Source organism: Crocodylus siamensis, chromosome 14 (assembly GCF_052110815.1).
Source record: "Crocodylus siamensis isolate JL-2025a chromosome 14, ASM5211081v1, whole genome shotgun sequence".
NCBI classification, from domain to species: domain Eukaryota; kingdom Metazoa; phylum Chordata; order Crocodylia; family Crocodylidae; genus Crocodylus; species Crocodylus siamensis.
The window spans coordinates 11,967,031-11,988,945 of NC_143408.1; the positions used below are offsets into that span (position 1 = coordinate 11,967,031).

General features: G+C 47.4%; 1 protein-coding gene across 1 annotated transcript in view; it reads left to right on the forward strand.

Moving 5' to 3' along the window:
* The window catches only part of NDUFA11 (NADH:ubiquinone oxidoreductase subunit A11), a 73,518-nt gene extending 72,926 nt beyond the window's left edge, over window positions 1-592 (forward strand). The window contains exon 5 of the mRNA XM_090027802.1: window positions 473-592. Coding sequence (XP_089883928.1) covers window positions 473-577 — 105 coding nt within the window. The 3' untranslated portion in view covers window positions 578-592. The remainder of the gene's footprint in view (window positions 1-472) is intronic.
* Window positions 593-21,915: the final 21,323 nt, after the last annotated feature.

Genomic DNA, 21,915 nt, shown 5'->3' on the forward strand with positions numbered 1-21,915 from the left:
GGGAAGACAGCTGATTGAATCAGCTATTAGATAAAAGCCCTGCTGATGTGCATGATCTATACAGATGCTGGGGAACTGGGTTGAACTGATGTGGTTCCTCTTCCAGTAAAGTGACATTTCCCCCCCATGTCTGGCAGGAGCCTAGAGGGCCACTCCCTTGACCCTTTCTTATTTCCTGATTTCTTCCACCTAGGCTTCAGCTTCTGGAACAGTCAAGCCCATACTTTGTGGCTATATTCGCCACACACACAGCAGAACAATGGTCATCTATCCCTTTGCCAAGACTTGGGGTGGGGGGCAGGATAGCTCTCTAAAATGGACTAATGTGATTCTTCTTTCACTATTGAATATTTACCTGGAAAATTGCTCACAGTCATAGACACTCTATCCAAAGCACCAGTTAGGCAGCCACCAACAGAAGAAATAACTTTGAAAGATGGTGTTAAAATATATATTAATCATATTCTGACAGGATTGCCAACTTCTGCTGCTGGATGTGAGCAAATCTTCTCTTCTTCAGCAATCCCGTGCAGTCAAGGATGATTGTTTTCCAAGATTATCTTATCTGTGCATCTGAAGATGGTTGATAAGGCCTATCCGGGATCGACAGACTCTACTGCAGCTCGGACATGTTTCCGTGTGGGGTGAGTGGTGCTGGATTTTTTATTTGGTCTGTGACACGTTGTTTCTGCCACTCCCATTTTTCCATCTCCTATTGTTGTCATAAGGTTTCAAAGTACTGAGATCTGTGCAGCAGACTCTTTCTCCATTTGGGGCAGTCCTGGGTGATATTCTCCCATGAGTTGATATTGATGTTACACTTTTAAAATTTGGGCTTGAGGACATCCCTGACGTGCTTTCTCTGCCCTCTTGAGCATACACGTTGTCTGAGCTGGGAGAGTAAAACTTGTCTGGAGCCAGACATCCAGACAACGTGGCTGGCCCAGTGAAGTTGATGCCAGATGATCATTTCCTCAAAACTCATGGTGTTTGCTTTCAGAAGGACACTAATGTTGGTGCATCTCTCTTCCCACTGGATTTGAGGGCTTTTCCACAGGCAGCATTGATGGTACTTCAACAACTTTAGATGTCTCCTGTACGTTGTCCATGACTCAGCTCTGTATAGCAAGGTGGGGATCATGACTGCTTGATAAACCATGACTTTAATTTCAGCTCTGATATCATGATTTTACAACACACATTTCTTCAGGTGTCCAAAGGCTGCACTTGCACATTTGAGGTCATAGTGGATTCTTTGTCAATGTCAGCCTTCTGCAAGACATGGCTTCCAAGGTCTGGGAAATACTCAATGTTCTCCAGAGGGTCACTGTAGATCTGGATTACCAGAGTTGGGGACCATTCATTAGGAACTTGTTGGTGGAGGACCTTAGTCTTTTGAGTGTGAAATGTCAGTCCCATTTTCTTGTATGCCTCAGTAAAGGTGTTGAAGATTGCTTGAAGGTCTTTTTCTGAGTAAGCACATACTACAGCATCATCATTATACTGGAGCTCAATGATTGTGGTTGGAGTGGTCTTGGTTTTGAGTTGGGTGAGGTTAAACAAGTTACCATCCATTTGATAGTTTAACTCCACTCTGGCTGGAAGGTTGGTGGTCAGATGTAACACTGCAGCAAGGAATATTAAGAAGAGTGTTGGAGCAATGATGTAGCCTTGCTTAACTCCCATTTTAACTTCAAAGGGATCTGTAATAGATCCATTACTGAGAACCAGCTCTTCATACCATCATGAAGCAGGCAGAGAATGGTGATACATTTCAGTCGGAATCCATATTTCAGAAGGATCCTTCATAATGCTTTTTGGCTGGCAGAGTCAACATTTTTTGTTAGGTCAAAGAAGGCCATGTAGAGAGGCTTATATTGTTCCCAACATTTCTCCAGTATCTGGTGAGCTGTGAAGATGTCAGTTGTGCCTCTTTATGCCCTAAACCCACACTGAGATTCCAGGAGGAGCTTTTCAGTAAGTGAAAGGAGACAATTCAGAAGGGTTCTCATAATGATCTTTCCTGTGGTGGACATCAAGGTGATCCCTCTGTAGTTTCCATAGTCAGACTTTTCTTGAAGATTGTCACAATCATGGCATCTCTGCAATCAGTTGAGATTTCCTCATCATTCCTGATTCTTAAGATAAGAGTATGAAGCTGTATTGTGAGCTCCTCTGCTCCCTGTTTTAAGATTCCAGTGAGGATTCCATCTGATCCAGAGTCTTGTTCTTCATCTGCTTGATGGTTTTCCTCACTGTGTCAAGGGTTGGAGGGATTCTGAGATCATCTCTGACTAGTTTTTGTGGGACGGAGTTAAGAACACTCTCATCAACAGCAGGCTTTTGATTGGAAAGGTCTTCAAAATGCTCCTTCCAATGGGCATTGATGGGTCCCCTTTCCTTTATGATGTCTCCTCCATCCTTAGATTTCTAAGGGGTTGGTCCCTGAGTGCTAGGACCGTGGATAGGTTTGGTGGCACTGTAGAAGCCATACATATCGTGGATGTCAGCCAGATGTTAAATCTTCTTAGCCTTCTTTCTACTATTTGTTCTTCGTATCATGTCTGCCTTTGGACCTCTGCCTTGGCTTGTCATTTCTTTTGCTTGGAGTTGTCATTTTGCCAAGTACAACAGGGCTTGCACTTGTGATTCATCAACTCTTGGATCCCCTGGTTATTCTCATCAAACTAATTTTGATGTTTTCTGATAGAGAATTCAATTGTCTCTTCACAGGTGCTGATGATGGTGGCCTTGAGGGCACCTCACATGCTGCTGCCATTCTACCATTGTTGCTGATTCAAATTCACCAGTTTTTCATTGAGGTACTGATGGAAGAGGTCAACCTTGTTCCTTGAGTCCTTCAACGTTGGTCTTCTGTTGTCATTGCTTCCGCTGGAGCCATTGTCTGGGAGCCAGTTTGAGTGACATAACTGAGTAGATGAGTGAGTGATCAGTGCAGCAGTCATCAGCTTCTAGCATAGCTTGAGTGATGTGGACATCTTTGCAATCCCAGGCATGGATGATGACATAGTCAGTCAAGTGCCAATGCTTAGATCGTGCATGTTGTTATGATGTCTTGTGCCTGTTTTTTTGGTGAACCAGGGTGTTTGTGATGAAATGTTCTACACATTTGGTCAAGGGGAGGATAGCATTGGAGTTGACCTTTCCTACTCCTTTGCTGATGGTTCCTCTCCTGAGGTTAGAGTCCCTTCCTATTTTGGCATTGAAATTATCAAGAAGAATAAGTCTGTCTCCCTCCATAACATTAGAAAGGACTTGATCAAGGTTGGTGTAGAATTCTTCCTTGGTTTCATTGGTGGCATCAAGAGTGCCACCAATTGGTGGCATACTGGCTCCTTACCAGCTTAAGATGGAGAGTCACGAGGTGGTCATTAATTCCAATGGGGAATTCATTGAGTTGGTTTATGAGTTCATTCTTAATGACAAAACCAACTCTGTGAGGTTAGCATTCTCCTTCCTGTTTACCCTTCCAGAATAAGGTATGGCTACTTCCATGTTATTTGAGCTACCCATCTCCTGGTCACTGGGTCCCACTCAGTATAGCTACAACAATATTGTGTTGCTTGAGTTCTTGGGCCATGATTGCAGTGCAGTGCTCTTGGAATTCACTATTAGGGTTGTTCATGAGGGTCTTTATGTTCCAGGTCCCAAAAATAATGGTGTGTCTTCACTGGTATTTTCGACCACAGTAAAGGTGATCCCACTGGAAGTGGTTATCTGGTCAGGAAGAAATACAGAATACTGTATTAGACAAGCTATGTTTAGGGGATCTATTCTAGCCTCATCACCATGTGTGGTGAGCAGAGTGGATCCTGAAGAGGGTTGCTCATTCAGTTACAACTGCTAAATCAAACTCCTGTCTTGTCCAAGTACTAGATGACCTTCTTGTAACTGCCACCTTTGTAGCAGTTCAGGACTAGGGGCTTCCAAACCTTACAATCCTGCTCTCATCACCCTTAGCTGGTTGCCAAAGGGCTTGAGGAATGTGCTGGCATGGAAGATGCCTGCATGTGATGTCCTTTATTGTGGAGAAGTTGCTGCACATCAGTTTCCAAACAGCTCTTGACAGAACAGGACCTTGGTCCAGTGGCAAGGAGACCAAGACAATTGGGGATCTTGTTCTGCTGCAGCCTTCATCCATCTTCACAATTGTTGAGATTTTAAAATCTTCTTTGTCCTGCCCATGCATTGAGGACTTGTAGATCTATTGGTGAGGGCTGGGCAGGCTTATTATAGTGGCAACCTGTACTTGCCATGTCATATCAGGAGACCTCAACAAATTGGAGGATTTGACCCAAATGAAATCTCATGAGGTTCAATAAGAACAAGTGCAAAACCCTGCAATTAGGATGGAATAATCCCATTCAAATGTACAGTTCTGGGACTAATTGGCTAAGCAACAGCTCTGCAGAAAATGACTTGGGAGTTACAGTGGCCAATAAGCTGAATATGAATGAACAGTGTGCTAACAGCATACTGAGCTGCATTAGTAGGATTATCACCAGCAGACTGAGGGAAGTGATTATTCCTCTATTCAGCACTGGTGAAGCCATATCTATAGTACTATGTCCAGTTTTAAGCCCCACATTGCAGGGCAAACTGGAGAGAATCCAGGGGAGGACAATGAAAATGGTTAGGGATTTGGGGCGCATGAGTTATGGGGAGAGACTGAGGGAACTGGACTTATTTAGTCTAGAGAAGACTAAGAGGGGATTTAATAACAGCTTTCAACTACCTGAAGTGAGGTTTGAAAGAGGACGGAGACTGTTCTCAGTGGTGATGGACGATAGAACAAGGAGCAATGATTTAAAGTTGCAGCAAGGGAGGTTTAAGTTGGATATTCGGAAAAACTCTTTCACTAGGAGGGTGGTGAAGCACTGGAACAGGTTATATAGATAAGTGGTGGAATCTCCATCTTTGGAGGTTTTAAGGCCCAGCTTGACAAAGCCCTGGCTGGAATGATTTAGTTGGAGTTGGTCCTGGTTTGAGCAGGGGGTTGGATTAGATGACCTTCTGAGGTCCCTTCCAACCCCAATTTCTATGATTCTATGACTGTGAGGGAGTTGGGAAGGAAGGATGGAGAGATACTGAGACCCCGAGCAGGCACATGGGGATGTAGGCACCCTTCCAATCAGGGGCCTGTGTGGGGAGGGGCACAAGGGAAGTCTCCTGCAGCCCCTTAACCTCAGATGCAGGGTGTCCCTTAGTCCCACTGGTGTGTGTGTGTGTGTGTGTGTGTGTGTGTGTGTGTGTGTGTGTGAAAGAGAGAGAGAGATCAAGCAGGGGATACAGCTCAGAGTAAGACACACACCCCTCTGCCCCCCAGGAGGAGGAGCTGTATTGGGGCTGGAGGCCCACACACACCCACACAGAGGCAAATGCATCTCCGCACTTTCCTTCCTTCTTCTGCTGCACTGAGCAGCAACATTTTTCTCCCTCCTCCTCTCCACCAGCAATGGAGGCAGAACAGGTATGGGGATAGGAGCAGAGGTATTCTTGGGGACTGGTGGGTGATGGATCCAGGTGACTGCTGGGGCAGTGCAATGCAGCAGCTGAGCTGCAGTATTGGAGGACTGTTGCCACCACTGCTTCTACTGCTTCTCCCTCTGTTCTGCCCCCACTCTGGGGCATCTGTGGGGACCCCTTCACAACTAGCAATGTTACAACACTAATGCTTATAGCTCCAGGCATTCTACTACTTCCCATGCTGCTTCTCCACTGCCACCATATACAAAGTACAAAGTCATGCCACAGCGGGGATTGTGGGGGGGTGGAGGGGAAGGCACCCAGAACCTGCAGCAGACCAATGCCTTCAGCAGAAGCCAAGACAGAGGGAGACGAGGGAAAGGGGGGTGGGTTAAGGGCTGAGAAAGGCACTCAGTGAAGAAGTAAATTAAGAAGCTAGTGGGTGAGAGACAGGGTGAGGGGGCTGTGGGGGAGAAAGAATATAGTGGAGAGGTACCCGGGGAGTCAGATGTTAGGCAGGTTATAATGTATCACAAATCCAATGTCTATATTTAGTTCATTATATTTTTTTTATCCAGGAGGTTGATGAAGTGAAGTTCATAGGCTCATCTGTGAAAAGTGTTTTGTAAATTCCCTTTCGGGACTAAACTGAAAGATTGGAGAGAGAGAGAATGGGTTTCTTGTGAGAACTATGCCCCCACAGATAATTGAGTATTCTTGTCTTTTATAGTTTTTTGGTGTGTGCTCATTCTGGTGTGCTGTTGTTGTTTGGTCTCTTCTACTTATTTTCCATCAAAGCATTTGGTGCATTGGATGAACGATATTACATCTCTGGAAGTGCAGCTATAAGATCCAGGAATGCTGGTGGTTCTGTTGTGGGTGAGGTAATTATGCAGGTGGTGGAGGTATGTTGTCAGGTTTTACATTTCTTGTCATGGCATGGTCTGGATCCATTTGGTATGTTTTGGGCCATAGGAAGTTTGCTTCTGGTGATGAGGTTAGTGAGGTTTGAAGGCTAGGAAGGATGGTTCTGATAAGATCTCTTTAAGAACTGGGTCTTTTTCTAGTATAGGTTGCAACTATTTGAGGATTTTCCATATAGGTTTGAGGGAGAGGTGATATGTCATAACCAGCAGTGTGCAATTTGTGGGTGTTTTCATTCTGTACTACAGGAATTCTTCACATGGTATCCAGGTGGGTCTTTCAACTGTCCAATCTCTCTCTCTGGAGGACTGTCCTTATTGAGTGAAACCTTTTTGAGATTTGTGAGGTGGCAATCATGGGTGTTCTCCTCAGTGCAAATTCAGTGGTATCTGAGGGCGTGGTTGTATATTACAGCTTTCTTGGTGTGCTTAGGGTGATTGCTGGTTCTGTGCAGATATGGATGTTGGTCTGTAGGTTTCTTGTATAGCATGGCCCATATTTTACCATTTTAGATACTAATTATCATGTCTAAAAAGGAGGTGTTGGTGGTGGAGTATTTAAGAGAGAGTTGGATGGAAGGGCGATGATTAGGGGTGTGTGAAGCAGGCCCTATTTGATTTGGATTCAGCCCGAATCAGAGACAGCGATTTGATTTGGGTCACTGTTCCTGATTCGACTTGGCCAAATCTGCATCTGAAGAGTCGATGCAGTTCAGAGAATCAGTGATTTGGACATTAAAAAATAGACGCAGCTTTAAATTTTATTTAATACACACATACCTTGAGGTAGCAGGTATGGCTTGTGAATGCTGTGATACTGGGGCACATGGAGTGTCCCACAAGAGCGTGGGGGGCCCTCCATGTGCTCAGTGGCAAACCTGGAAGTGGACTAATGGGTTTGCTGGGGAATGAGCTTGGCAATCAGCTCCAGGGGGACCTTGGGTGCCCCCCCAACCCAGGAGGCACCCGTCATTGAACTGGGGGGCACAGGGAGGCCCCCCTGGCAGACCCAGAAGTGCTTCTGGTCCACTTCTGGGTCTGCTGCCAAGTGCACAGGGGAGACCTCCGTGCTTCTGTGGGACACTCCATGTGCCCCACCATTGCAGCATTCATGAGCTCCCACTACCTAGAAGTATGTAGAAAAAACATTTAGAGCTGTCTCTATGTCCAAGTCTCCAAATCGATTTGGAGGGTTCCAATTCAATTCGGAGAGGTTAAAAGGGTCCTCTGATTTGATTTGGATTCAGAGATTTAGCCACTGAATCTCCATTGAATCGAATCAGGGACCAAAGCTTTGCATAGTCCTAGTGATGATTGTTGAATTTCTGATGGAACTCCATCAGAGATTGCAGGTTTTTAGTCCAAATGATGAAGAAGTCATTGATATATATCTTAAGTATAGCAAGGTGCAGTCCTTGAGGAATTCTTCCAGGTGGCTCATAAAAAGGTTGGCCTACTGTGGGGACATTTTGGTGCCAAAAGCTGTGCTCATGGTCTGGAGGAAGTGTTGGTTATTAAAAGTGAAGATGTTATGTGTGAGCATGAAGTATATAAAGTCAGTAGTATTCTTTGGGTCTGTACTGGAGTTGTCATCTTGCTCTTGTAGGTATGTAAGTATGAAATTGACTTACCCGCTGGAGCTGGGAGACAGCAGGATGCTGTGCTGGGAGACAAGTGCGGTGAAAATGAAACTGCAGCAAGTGGAGCCACTGCAGGTGAAGAAAGAGGGAAAAACAAAACAAAACAAACAACAACAACAAAACCCACACATACCAAAAAAGAAGAAACAGATGAACCAGAAGGAGCCAGGGACAGCTGCCATATCAGCCTGGGCTGGCTTTATGCATGCCCGCTGGGGGTGATTGGTATGCTGGACACCCGGGGCCACTATAAGAGAGCCGGTAGAAGAGCAGCAGGGGCGGGGGGGACCGGAAGTGAAGTCCCTCACCAGCCTGGAGGAACTGGACCACACCAGTGGTCACAGAGAGGGGACGTAGTAGGGAGCCCAGGAGGGAGATGCCTCAAAAGGTCCATGACCAGTGTGATCCAGGGGAGCCACCCACAGAGCCAGAGTGGGTATCACCTGGCACTGATAAAGATTGGAGTCCACAAGGAACCAGCAACACTGAGGCGGGCACAGCCGACCAACAACAAAGGACCCCGCCCAAGAAAAAGGGATGAAGCACCACAGAATAAGATGATGCAAAAGATGTACGATACTTAGACAGAAGGAAGAGGCCACAGGGGACACTCGGGGAAGGAACAGCACCAATCAACTGCGGCCATCCGACCCTGCAAACTTGAGCATTAGAGAAACTCTTGGACATTACACTTGACAACACAAAGGGTAACATCATGATTGGCAGTTAGCAGGGTATAGGGGAGGCAGAGCCCCACATAAAGAGGAGTAGAGGAAGCGACCAAGGGAAGGCACCGGGGAGTAGAACCGAACATCGTCCTCCCGATTCATCCCAGCTAACCATCAAAGTTGCGGCAGGTGAGGCCCTCTGGGAACCGCCCCAAAGTCTCTGGGTGATAATAACATCTGCCCTGAGAACCCACAGCAAGGCTCGAGAGGCATCCTCACCCATGACGTCCAGGGGAGAGGCACGTATTGACAATATTTTATAGAAGCAGGATGCTGTTTGCTGTGGTTCCCCTGCTTTACCTGTGGCAGGTTAGGGTGTTAGGTCTCTGTTGTATCAGGGATGAGGGTAGCCTTATGCAGAGTTTAGATTATGGTTGTATTGGACGGTTTGGATAGGAATGATCATGCCTCAGGCATGGGATTGGACTAGATGACCTCTGGAGGGTCCTTCCAGTCCTACTTCTCTATAACTTCCCATGGTTGTTGATGGATACCATAGCTGTTAGGATTGTTGCAGTTACAATATCTTTGTTGCAATACTTCTAATTAAATGTGTTAATTTTATAATAATATTGAATGCCTCAGTTCCCTTCATCAGCTTGTACACAGGAATGGAGAAGTTAGTTGTTTTGGGAACCAGAGTAATTGGGATTAGCCTAAGTCCTCTATCAGTGAGTAATGAGCCATCAGACAAGAGAAAGCTAATTTGCTTACACTATGATCAATATCCAGAATGGTAAAATACAAACCACCAACAAGACACCCACCAATCAACATAAATATTTACACAAAATCAGCAATCACGCTAAACACACCAAGAAAGCTGTAATATACAGGCAAGCTCTCCAATACCAAATTTGCACCAAGGAGAACGTTGAGGTCGTAAATCTCAAAAGGGCTTTCACTTAGAGAGGAAATTGTCCAGAGAGATAGATCACACTTTTGAAAGAGCCACCCAGATACTACATGAAGGATTGCTGCAATATGAAAAGAAAATCTGTACAAATCATACACCATTAGTTATGACATACCATCCTTCCCTGGAACCTATACAGACAATCTTCAAACAACTGCAACCCAATTCTTAAAGGGATCTTCCCAGAACCACCCATCCTGGTCTTTAAACGAGCACTGAACCTTATCAATCTTATCACCAGAAGCAAACTTCCTATGGCCCAAAGCACACCAAATGGATCCAGACCATGCTGGAACAAGAAATGTAAAGCCTGCCAACACATCTCCACCACTCCCACAATAACTACACCCCACAACAGAACCATCACCATTCCTGGATCTTACACCTGCGCCTCCTAGAAGTGTAATATTTCATTCAGTGCACTAAATGCCCTGATGGAAAATATGTAGAAGAAACCAAACAATAACTACATACCAGAAGGAATGCACACCAAGAACCTATCAAAGATTCTTCTAGGTTGGCGGACCTCCTCCGGTGGGCTTTAAACTAGGCTCGTCGGGGGAAGGGGAAGTTGAGCGCAGAGGAAACATCGGACTGCCAGACCAAGCAACACCCACAACTACAGCCCAGCCTAGACCAATGAGCAAAACAAATAAACAGGTAAGCGACAGGGGCCAGGGCAACACTGGGACAAGGGGGTCAGTACACACATCCACAGGAGGCCTCAAATGCCTCTACACAAATGCTCGTATTATGGGAAACAAGCAGGAGGAACTCACCCTCCTGCTAGCTGACACCAGCCCGGACATAGTGGGGATCACTGAAACGTGATGGGACTCAATGCATGACTGGGCGGTGAATGTCGAGGGCTATAGGCTGTACAGGAGGGACAGGATAGGAAGGAGAGGTGGGGGTGTGGCACTCTATATCAAGAAGGAATACACATCCTCATCAATTAGCAAGGAGTCAGAGGAAGGGCACTCTGAAGTGCTTTGGGTTAAAGTACAAGGCAGTTGAGGGGAAAGAGACTTAATGGTGGGGGTCTATTACAGACCTCCCAACCAGGGGGAAGAGCTTGACCAGGAATTCTTAAGTCAGCTCACTGAGGTAGTGAAGTCTAAGGATGTGGTAGTCATGGGGGACCTGAACTTCCCAGACATCTGCTGGGAAGAGCAGTCAGCCAGGTCTGACCGCTCACCTAGGTTCCTAGCCAGAATGCAGGACCTCCACCTAACCCAGGAGGTGCACAGCCCCACCAGGGGAAATGCCTTGTTGGACCTGGTGCTGGCCACGGGAGATGACCTGGTGAGGGACTGCGGGTGCTCGACCACCTGGGCGACAGTGATCATCGCCTGCTGGAATTCACCATCCAAGCGCAAGGTGGCAAAGGCCTGCAGTAAGGCAGCAGCCCTAGATTTCAGGAGGGCAAACTTCAATGAGCTAAGGAGGATAGTTGGGGAAGTGCTGAGGTCCCAGAGGGGAGGGGACCCAGGTGTCCAAGGGGAGTGATCGCTCCTTAAGGAGACGATCCTCCAAGCCCAAAGGAAGGTAATCCCAACAAGGATTAAATGGAGCAGGAGGGCATACAAGCCTCCATGGCTCACCAAGAGCATCCGGGAATGTCTCCTTGCTAAAAGGGTGGCGTACACCCAATGGAAAGAAGGGGGCATCACCAGGGACGACTATACTGCAGTCGCTCGGGGATATAGGGGGACAGTCAGGAAGGCCAAGTCTGAGATGGAATTAAGGTTAGCTTCCCAGATTAAGGACAATAAGTCCTTCTTTAAATACATAGGGGGTAAAAAGAAGGTTCCGGGTAATGTGGGGCCCCTGCAGGATGTGTTGGGAAATTTGGTCGTCACACCAGACGACAAAGCTAATTTGTTTAACGATTTCTTTGCCTCCGTCTTCCTAAGTAGAGACCAGAACAGTCACCTCCCTGCTGGGCCCCCCTCGGTCCAAGGGGTAGTGAGGAACTAGTCAGGGAACTTCTGGAGGGACTGGACGTATTCAAGTCAGCTGGTCCGGACGATCTCCACCTTAAAGTTCTAAAGGAATTGGCCGAGGTCATTGCAGGACCCCTGGCACAGCTTTACGAGCACTCGTGGTGCTCTGGTGTGGTGCTGGAGGACTGGAAGAAGGCCAACGTGGTTCCCATCTTCAAAAAGGGGAAGAAGGAGAACATGGGAAATTATAGGCCAGCTAGTCTTACCTCGATTCTAGGCAAGCTGTTTGAGAAAATTATTCTGGCACACATCCACGAGCGGCCAGCTGGGGACTGCATGCTTAGGGGCAACCAACATAGGTTCATCAGTGGCAGGTCCTGTCAGACCAACCTGGTGGCCTTTTACGATCAGATCACTAAATCATTAGATGCAGGAGTAGCAGTGGACATAGTCTTCCTGGACTTCCAGAAGGCTTTCGACACTGTCTCTCACCCAGTTCTCATCAAGAAACTGGGGGACTGCGGTGCCAACACCCACACAGTCAAATGGGTCACCAACTGGCTGGAGGGCCACACCCAGAGGGTGGTGGTGGATGGGTCCTTCTCAACCTGAAAGGATGTGGGCAGTGGGGTTCTGCAGGCCTCGGTCCTCGGGCCCGCACTGTTCAACATCTTCTTCAGTGACTTGGATGAGGGGGTGAAAAGCACCCTGTTCAAATTTGCTGATGACACTAAGATGTGGGGGGATGTGGGCACACTAGAAGGAAGCAACAGACTACAATAGGACCTAGACAGGTTACAAGGGTGGGCGGATGAGCATAGGATGGGATTCAACACAGACAAGTGCAAAGTGATGCACCTGGGGAGGAACAACCGGCACCATACCTGTAGGTTGGGGAACTCTTGTCAGCACAGAGGGGGAAAAGGATCTTGGAGTCATCATTGACTCCAAGATGAACATGGGCCGGCAGTGTGGGGGTGTAGACAGGAAGTCCAACTGTACCTTGTCATGCATCCACAGATGCATCTCGAACAGGTCCAAGGAGGTGATTCTCCCCTTCTATGTGGCACTGGTCAGGCCACAGTTGGAGTACTGCGTCCAGTTCTGGGCGCCGCACTTCAGGAGGGATGTGGACAGCATGGCGAGGGTCCAGAGGAGGCCACTCACATGATCAGGGGACAGCAGGGCAGGCCCTATGAGGAGAGGCTACAGGACCTGAACCTGTTCAGCCTCCAAAAGAGAAGGCTGAGGGGGGATCTAGTGGCCTGTTATAAACTAGTCAGAGGGGACCAGCAGGCATTGGGGGAGTCCCTGTTCCTCCGAGCACTGCCAGGAGTGACCAGGAATAACGGTCACAAGCTGGCGGAGGGTAGATTTAGGCTAGATATCAGGAGGCGCTACTTCACGGTCAGGGCGGCTAGGATCTGGAACCGGCTTCCAGGGGAAGTGGTGTAGGCTCCTACCCTGGGGATTTTTAAGAGGAGGCTAGATGAACACCTTGCTGGGGTCGTTTGAACCCAGTACTCTTTCCTGCCATGGCAGGGGGTCAGACTAGATGATCTACTCAGGTCCCTTCCGACCCTAGAAACTATGAAACTACTATAAAGACAAAAATACCCAATTACCTCTGGGTGCACACTTCTCACAAGACAAGCACTCCCTCCCCAGTTTCTCAGTTCTAATCCTCAATGGGAATTTACAAAACACATTTTATAGATAAGCCTTTGAACTTCACTTCATAAATCTACTAGATATAAAAAAAAAAGTTCCAGACTAAATAGAAACATTGTATTTATGGCACATTATAACCTGCCTGCTATCCACTAAACCTAGATAACCTGCCTACATTTTAGAAGCTACATTCTATCATCAGGTCAACATTCCCCCCAATCCGCAGCCTCACACCTATAGTCTCCCATGGCCTCTGATCCTCACTGCCACATTTGCATTTTCACACACCTGCATTTTGCACATTGATTTTTATTCCACCCAGGAGAACACAAAACAACAGCAGACTCTTCCTGTGCATGAAGAATGGTGTTTGCCTCCCAAAGCTTGCAAAGAACAATTTTTCCAACTATTTAGTTGGTCTATTAAAAGATATCACATTTACCCAAAGAGTCTTGTCTGCCTTTGTCCTTAGATCAACACGACTACACCCCTGAAATTTGCTTACCTCGACACTTCAAGTAGACTCCAAACTGATAGCTTGAAAATGGTATTTAAAGGAGCTTTTGGGAATTCACAGACAGACACACACAGAGTTCAGGAATGGGTGGCAGGGGTTAATTGCTTTCTAAAAGCCGGGGTGTCTCACAGTTTTCTCAGCCTTCAAAAGCAGACAGGTTGTCTAACAAGCAAGAACACACAGTCTGAGAAACTGGGGGCATGTACCACATTGTTCCATGACATGAAATAAGGTGGCACCAGCTCGCAAGACCAAAGGGAAGGGTGTGCATGCGATGAACTTGGAATATACTGATGAAACAGAATGTGGACAGCATGATGATCACAGAAAGATCAATCAGCAAGTCAGAGGTGAGGGTTGCCATCAGGAGTCACCAGGACGGAAGCAGAATACAAAAGCAGAGACTTGAGAGCAACAAAGGGTCCTTCTCCTCCTCCCTGTCCTCATCCTCCCCATCCTGGTCCCGAGAGGGTCTGTGAGAGGGGTCCCCATTCCTGTTCTCTGGGAGGGGCCCCGAGGCCAGCATGGAGAGAGGGCATGCCACCAGCCCATCTCATCCATCCCCATGGGGGGCAGGGGGAAGAAGAGGTCCTCAGCATTTCACCTCTAGGCTGCTGACATCTGACACCTAAGAGAGAGCCTTCAGAGTGAAGCCTGTGTCCTGGCCAGACATTTCTTGATTCTGATGATAGACCTGGAATTAGCAGAATTGTTTGTATTATATAGAATTGGTTGATTGTTTGTTTTGTTTCTTTTCTGTTAACACTTACATTGTATCAATAAATTTGCCTATTATCAAATGGAAAGATGGTAGTTGGTCTGAGGGTGTGGGTGGGTCTCCCTTGGAACAAGGCATCTGGGTCCTAAATCCAGAGCCAACACAAACGACACCTGAAGAGATTCCCTGCTTTTTCTGTTTCCAGCAAGCCACTAAAGAGAAGGATAGTGAAAAGAAATAGCTCTTTACACAGACAGACTCATAGGGCATGGATACACATTGCCCTACAGCAATGTGGCAATGTGCTACATTGCCGTATGGCACACTATGGTGACGTAGAAATCACGTGTCTATCTGTCCCTGAACTCTACCCATGGGGTGGTTCTGGCACCAAGCAAACTCTTCCCATCCTCAGGGCTGCAACCCCATGCAAACAGCCAAGTCCAGGGCATGCAAACAGCTGAGTCCAGGGTTTGAAAGGTGGCAAAGTAGGGAGCCAGGTCATGTCCCCATGAGCTGGGACTTTTTGCCAAGAGCAGGAGCAGTAGTTCCCCCAAAAGTACCTTCCTTGACAGCTCCCACTTCCCAGTCATCCTGGGAAGCATGCCTAGTACCCCTACACTCCAAACCCAAACACAAGACATTCTTTAGTTTACGTCCTCTTTATTTTATCCTGCAGTGGCTGATTTTCTTTATTTCAGTACCCTTCCCTACCCTGCATTTCCTTTCCACCTCCCATTTTGTTACTCAGCCTCATCCCATAACTCTCACTCTAGTGGCAAGTCACAGCTGTGCAGTTGGAGGACGGCAAGAAGAGGTTTTTAGCCTTAAGGTTTTTAGCCTTAAGGTGGGACTGCTCCAAACTGAAGCTGTCATTAACACCATCAACATTTGAGCAGCTCAAAGTACAACATGTAGCAAGGCCCTGAATGAGGCCATGGACAACCAGGGTGGGACACTTATCAAAGGGTCAGATCTTGGAGTCAAAGGAGCCACAGCCTTATCTTCTCTAGAAGCTAGATCTAGGCTGGCTTCTTGGGGTTCTCCAAGACACTGAGTAAAACTTGGGGGGGCCCAAGGAAATGTTCCCCTGGGAAACCTGTGACAACCTCTAAGGCCACTGAGAGACATTCTGTTAAAAGGTGCAAGAGAATCTGATATGCCATCCCAACAATCGCATGTCCTGCCATGCCACATGTGTGTGGCAGAAGCTGCAGTTGTGGGATCAGAGATCAGATTTCAAGTCATACCCTATATTACAGCAAGCTGGGTGCCCAGTGTACCTGTGGCTGAGAGCACCACTAAGCTGATCAGATTCCCACCTCAGAGGCACACCAGAGCCGTTCAAGACTTCAGTGCAATCCCAGGACAGTCATGGCTTGGAGTGCTGGTCAGCTGATCAGTGCTCCCGGTCTCGGGGGTGCAGCAGTGCACTCTCAAGGCTGGAAATGAGAATCAGCTGGCTTGTGCTGACAGCCATGGGAATAGATGGGAGCCCTTCAAAGCTCCATTGCACTCCTGAGGCTGGAAGTACTAATCAGCTGATCATCACTGGCCAAACATTCAACTAAAGGCATGATGGGAACCAACCACAAAGTTATTACACATATTTTGTGTTATAACTTTGTAGCTTATTCCCTGTTTTATTGTACCATTAATTGCACAAACAGTTAGTGAGTTACTGTTTAAGACACAAAGGGCCTGAAAGCACATCTAAAAGGCGTAAGACAGCACTGTGCAGAGGTACCCTATACTACAGGGGTGAGAAAAAAATACATGCTGTGGGCCAGATTCAGCCAGCCAAGAGATTTTATCCAGCCATAGTGGGTCCCTCAGCCTCACCCAACCCAGGTGTGGGGGGCAGCCTAGGACATGGTACTACAGCAGCTGGACTTGCTTCCTGGCAGAAGCCACAGCTTTGTCTCCTTCCAGCTGCCACTGGCAGTCTTCACCACTGCCAGATCTGGCCCTGCTACTCAGGCACCTTCACCTAGATGACCGGAACACACTGTTGGGAACTGTAACAGGGAGCCTGCTCTGGGCTGATTTCCCTGTGACCTGCCCACCTGCTCTGGGCCAGCCACCCATCTTCTCACCTGCCACGCCTTGTTGTTAATTAATAGTTGTTAATTAAGCAGAAGGCTGCCCATTTCTTGCCCTGATGCTAGGGGGCGCTATCTGTGGCTTCATACCTCCCCTACACCACAGCCCATGCTTTGCAGATTGCATCCTCTGTTGTCAACTTCACTGGCCCCACAATCCTACTATTTGAACCCCACCTTGATCCCTCCATTCAAGCAGCCTACTCCACCTTCATTCTAGGCTGCATAGCTCCCTGATCTGCTTCTCCCTTATGGGTGTGGTCCCCCCAGGACCTTTGGCTACATTGGCCCTGACCCCACCTCCAGCCCAGTCGGAACCCCAGGCCCTCAGCTCTGGGCATCCCTCAGTGGGTCCCCTAGCCCTTTGACCCTTCCAGTCCTGGCCCCAGAACTGACTAGTCAGGGGATGTCAAGACAGGTTTCTGAGTCTATGACCCCACTCTCACTGGGGTCCACCTTTCAGACCCTACAAGGGGGTAACCCACCCAGCTGTGGGAGCTGGGGTTAAAGCACCTCAACCTGCCTTTCACCAGGGCAGTAACTGGCCTGACATTTCCTGGGGGCTCCTACACCCCTGAGAGCCCCACTAGGCCACCCACTCCCAGCTGGGTGCAATTTTAGGTCATGCCCAGGACCAGGAGCCTCCTGACTATCCCCTACAGCTCCTCCCTTACCTACAGAGTGTTTCATGAAGTCTCACAGCCAAGTGACACTGCTGCAACTCCAGCCAGCAGCAAAATGCCCTGTTTATATGAGCAGCCAGAGCTCTAAAATGTCTGCCGCAATTAAGCACTTGCTGGCTGCTTGGCCCCGGGTCTTAAAGTGGCAGGCACAAATCGTGCCCTGCCACAGGAACACTGGACAGAGCATGGGGGTGGGGTTTCCATGGAGATTGGCCTGGTGATACCCATAAGGGCAGGCATGCTCTGTTGGGAAGATGGGCTGGGGCTGCAGGCAGGTGGAGAGCAGTGTCTGGGAGTAGCACCAGAGCTGGGATTAAGACTGGAGTGATGACAGCACAGAGCTGGGGATTGGGGCAGAGCCACAATCTACTGCCCACATATCCCTCCCTATGGAACTGGCATCCATCACAGGGGAGTGCAGGGAGCAGATCATGGCTCTGCCCCAGGCCCTGGCCCTGGCCCCATGCTGTCACAGCCCCACGATCCGATCCCATCCCTGGCCACCTGTTTCACTCCCAGATGCCACTCTCTGTCCACCTACAGTCCAGTCCCATCCACCCAGCCAAATGCAGGGCAGAACAACTGAGGGAGTTTCAGTGAGCTGTTGTAGGCTGTGGGGGAGAGCGGGGAGGGGAGAACAGTGCTGACTTGGCCCATGACTGCTTAGCAAAACTGCCAAAGTGGCCCTCCAGCCCAAATAATTGCCCACTCCTGCTACACTAGCTCTGTAACCACAAGCAGTATAAATGTATTAGTGCAGCACTGAACCTTGGCTAATTAGCTCTTTTGAGAATGTAGCTATTCTACTTCCAGGTCTCGAGTAGGGAGCACAGAGCTAACTTGAGCATCACTTTGTGGTGTCACCTGGTGCTGCAGCATTCACCATGGATAGACAAAGTCTATAATGGTGGCTACAACACAAGGTTTCCCTTCCCAGGTTTTCTCTTTTTCCATTACATGGCAAAAGTATGTCCTAGCCCATAGATCTCAGAAGCAATGGGTTTGCCCCTCTTCTAGCCCATCTCCTACATGACACCCTCCCTCCCAATTATCTCTCTACTACATGCTGTTACAAAACATGCTAAACAGCATGCAGAGGTGAAAGGTTCCACCTCTGTGGCTTATCTCCTCTACACAGAATTACAGCAGCTCTGTTGTTTTTGGGATCTAGCACATGTATATAACAGGGGATAAGAATTGGTCCTTGATGATCTTTTTGCATCCTCTATCTGCTGTTCAAGGGAGAAGTTAATAAAAACTCAACCTTAGACACCCCCAGCTACCTCCTCTATGTTCTGATTATACTTACATCAGTTTTCAATTTGTGTGACAAAGTGAGACTTCACAAGACAAACACTACTAAAACTGAGCTAGATCATAGTAAAGGGAATGTTCTAGTTCCTATTTAAGTACAACAATATATTTAGGGTCTTTTAGACTTAAAATAGGATTAAAGTGACACCCAAAGCAGAGAGTGACCTCATTGCCAGATGATTTCTTGGCTTTGCCTATAGCTTTGTCAATATTCTTTCAGCTATAATTGTGGTATGAATATTCTTAGCTCTAAGCAGAGGGGAGCTGTTGGTTACCAACAGCTTTTTCTGCACTCTTCCATCTCTATGATTCTATGATCTCATTTAACTCTTTCTGCTTTAAGTAGTTCTACCCATGGTGAAAATAATTGTCAGCCAACAGTCAGGTTTACTGGGCTTCCAATGTGAAGCTGAACTGGTAATAAAAATTGCAAAATTTCTCTACTTGAGGTATGTTGTGGTCATCACAGAAGTGACCAATATGGACAGAAAGTCTGTTGCATTATATTGTGTATATCTGGTTCCATGTGCATTCATTGCTTACAGCTTCTGGTTACATTATCCTAGGCTTAAGTGAGGCTTACTACATACTAACTACCAGGATTCATATTTTCCCTTTCCTTCAAGATGGTATTGTCTTACATTTTCTAATTTGCTACGACATCCCAGTCTTCCAAACCATAAACTCATTGATTAATGCCATGGAACTACTCTCCAGAAGTTTCCTTTTCAATTTGAAACACTGGAAGTACTATTTGATTGTCTGTTCCCTGCCCCTACCCGCTTTTGTTTTCTCATTAAAGATGCATGCATCTGTGAGGTGCACAGATCGATGTACATATTCATTTACAAACATTTAAATTGGAAGGTTCCCCTTTTGTGAGTGTGCGGTGCTTAAAAATAGCACTTCATATCCTTGAGCTGATAATTTGGCCCAGTCATGAATATGGGCAGGATATGTCAAATGTTTTGTACTTGGATAGATCACAGACTTTTTAAAAACATTAATATTTTTTTCTCTTATATTTTATCCAACCCTTTCAACACCCCACAAAGAAGAACATCAAAGCCAGAGCCCATCCCACTGCCAGTCCTGCTTGAAGTTCTGCAATCAGAAATTTTACTGGAAAATCTTACTGCTCTTTTAACTCAAGCTTAAATATAAACATCCAGCCATAAACACTGTTTCTAAAATGTGCAGAAAATGCCAAAAGAGGAACCTTGCCCTAATTTCTTGATTATTCTTACTTTTACTCATTTTCTAAATGAAGGGCAAGCTTAAGTAAACAACAGCAATTTTTATTTTTACTTGTGAGGAAAAGTCCAGAATTGCTATGAAAACATAACAGGAGTTTAATTTTACTGAAAGTTCATCCACTTTCATTTGCCCTCCTTCTCAAAACTCCTCTTTATGTCAGCTGGGGACAACTATTTGCCTATGATGTCATTCAAAAGGTTCAACCGGTCAATTAGAATATACCTTTAGATCAGAGTTGGAAAGGTTTTCCAGCAACAGGCTGGAATGGCCTGACTTGGGACCAAGGCAGGCCAATGATAGCACCTGGCTGCTGATTCTTTTTACCATCCAGTTGTAATGTAGCATGTATTAAGACCCTGCTTGCAAAGACCATATTCCACAGGCCAGATCCAATGGGGCTCTTGTGAAGGACTATGGGTTTTGCTGTAATCTCTGTGTCAATTGTGTTCATGGTATTAATGTTGTGTGACTCAGTTTCTCTCATGAGCCTGTGTACAAAGAATAAAGGGTCAGTGCTAAGGGGCAGGAGCCAAGATGGATATTTAGCATCAGCTGTCCTAAATTGCTTCTTTGATACATAAATGAAGATGAGATGCCTACAGTCAGGAACCTGGAAGGAAGCTGAATGAGATGAGAATAAAGACAGAGAAGAGAGTGTGAACAAGCAAGTTGTCGGTTCCTTGGAAGGGAATCTGGAGCTAGAGATCAAGAAAGGAACTTTAAAAGCTCAGGGTCGGGAGAGACTGGACGTAGAAGAACTTCAGGAGGTATACAGTCCCACTAGGGGAAACACCTTGCTAGACTTTGTATTGGCTACAAGGGATGATCTGGTGGGGGATCTGCAGATACAAGGTAACCTAGGGGATAGTGACCACCAACAAGTTTCCCTTTAAGGTGCGCGTGTGCGTGGCCATGCACAATTAAATATCTTGCTGCGCACCAACTTTTTAGAGTGGAGCTGGGCGCAGAGTGCGATGGAGGCACCGGAGCTGGTGTGAAACACTTACTGAAGGTAAGCTCCTTACTTCTCAGGCAGTGGCTCCTCCCTGAGGCAAGGCGGGTGTGGGGACAGGGGCTGGCATGAGCTCCACCAGCTCTGAGGAACTGCTTCACACCCCCACATCGCCTCAGGGAGTGAGGAGGCACGTGGCAACAGGGCTGGGGAGTGGAGCAGTTCCCTGGAGCTGGTGGAGCCCATGGAGCAGTTCCCCAGAGCCGGCAGAGCCTGCATCAGCCCCCAGCCCCCATACGTGCCTTGCCTCACTTCAGGGAGAAGCCGCTGCCTGCCCTGTCTGAGGAGTGAGAAGATTATCTTTGGTAAGTGTCCCACGCCGGCCCTGGTGCCTCCCTTTCAGTTCTATCAATTGACTGGGTCTGGCCCACGGCTGGGCCACAGCACTCCACTATGCTGCTCTGGGCAGCAGTTAGCATGGAGAAGGGTGGTGGCCGAACCCTACCCGCTCCCATCTGGACACTTAGCAGTGGACCGTGCCGAAAGGGGGAGACGGGACTGAAGCAGCGTACTCACGGACTGAAACAATGTGCTCATGGACCAAAGTGGTGTGCTCATGGACCGCTACTCCTTAGAGGGAACATTGGCCACCAACCGACTAAATTTACTATCCAGTGAAAGGTGGGAAAGATAACCAGTAGAGCAGAAGTGCTAGACTTCAGAAAGGCCAACTTCAATACGATCAGGAGACTAGTTAGCAAGGCACTGATGATTGGGGTGTTGGTGACATGGGAGTCCAGGAAGGGTGGAAGGGTGGAGAGATCCTTTGGGCACAGGGGACAACTGCACATGAAAGGGGACAAAGGGGCCAAGAAACTCTCTTGGCTGAACAGGTAAATCCAAGAAAGCCCAGGGGCAAAAAAAGAGGCATCCAGGCTGTGGAAGCAGCAGGTAATTACCAAGGAGTATACTTACTTGGCTCACGCTTGCACGGAGTCAGTTAGAAAGGCCAAAGCTCCAATGGAACTTAGGCTGCTGGCAACAAAAATTAAAGAAAACAA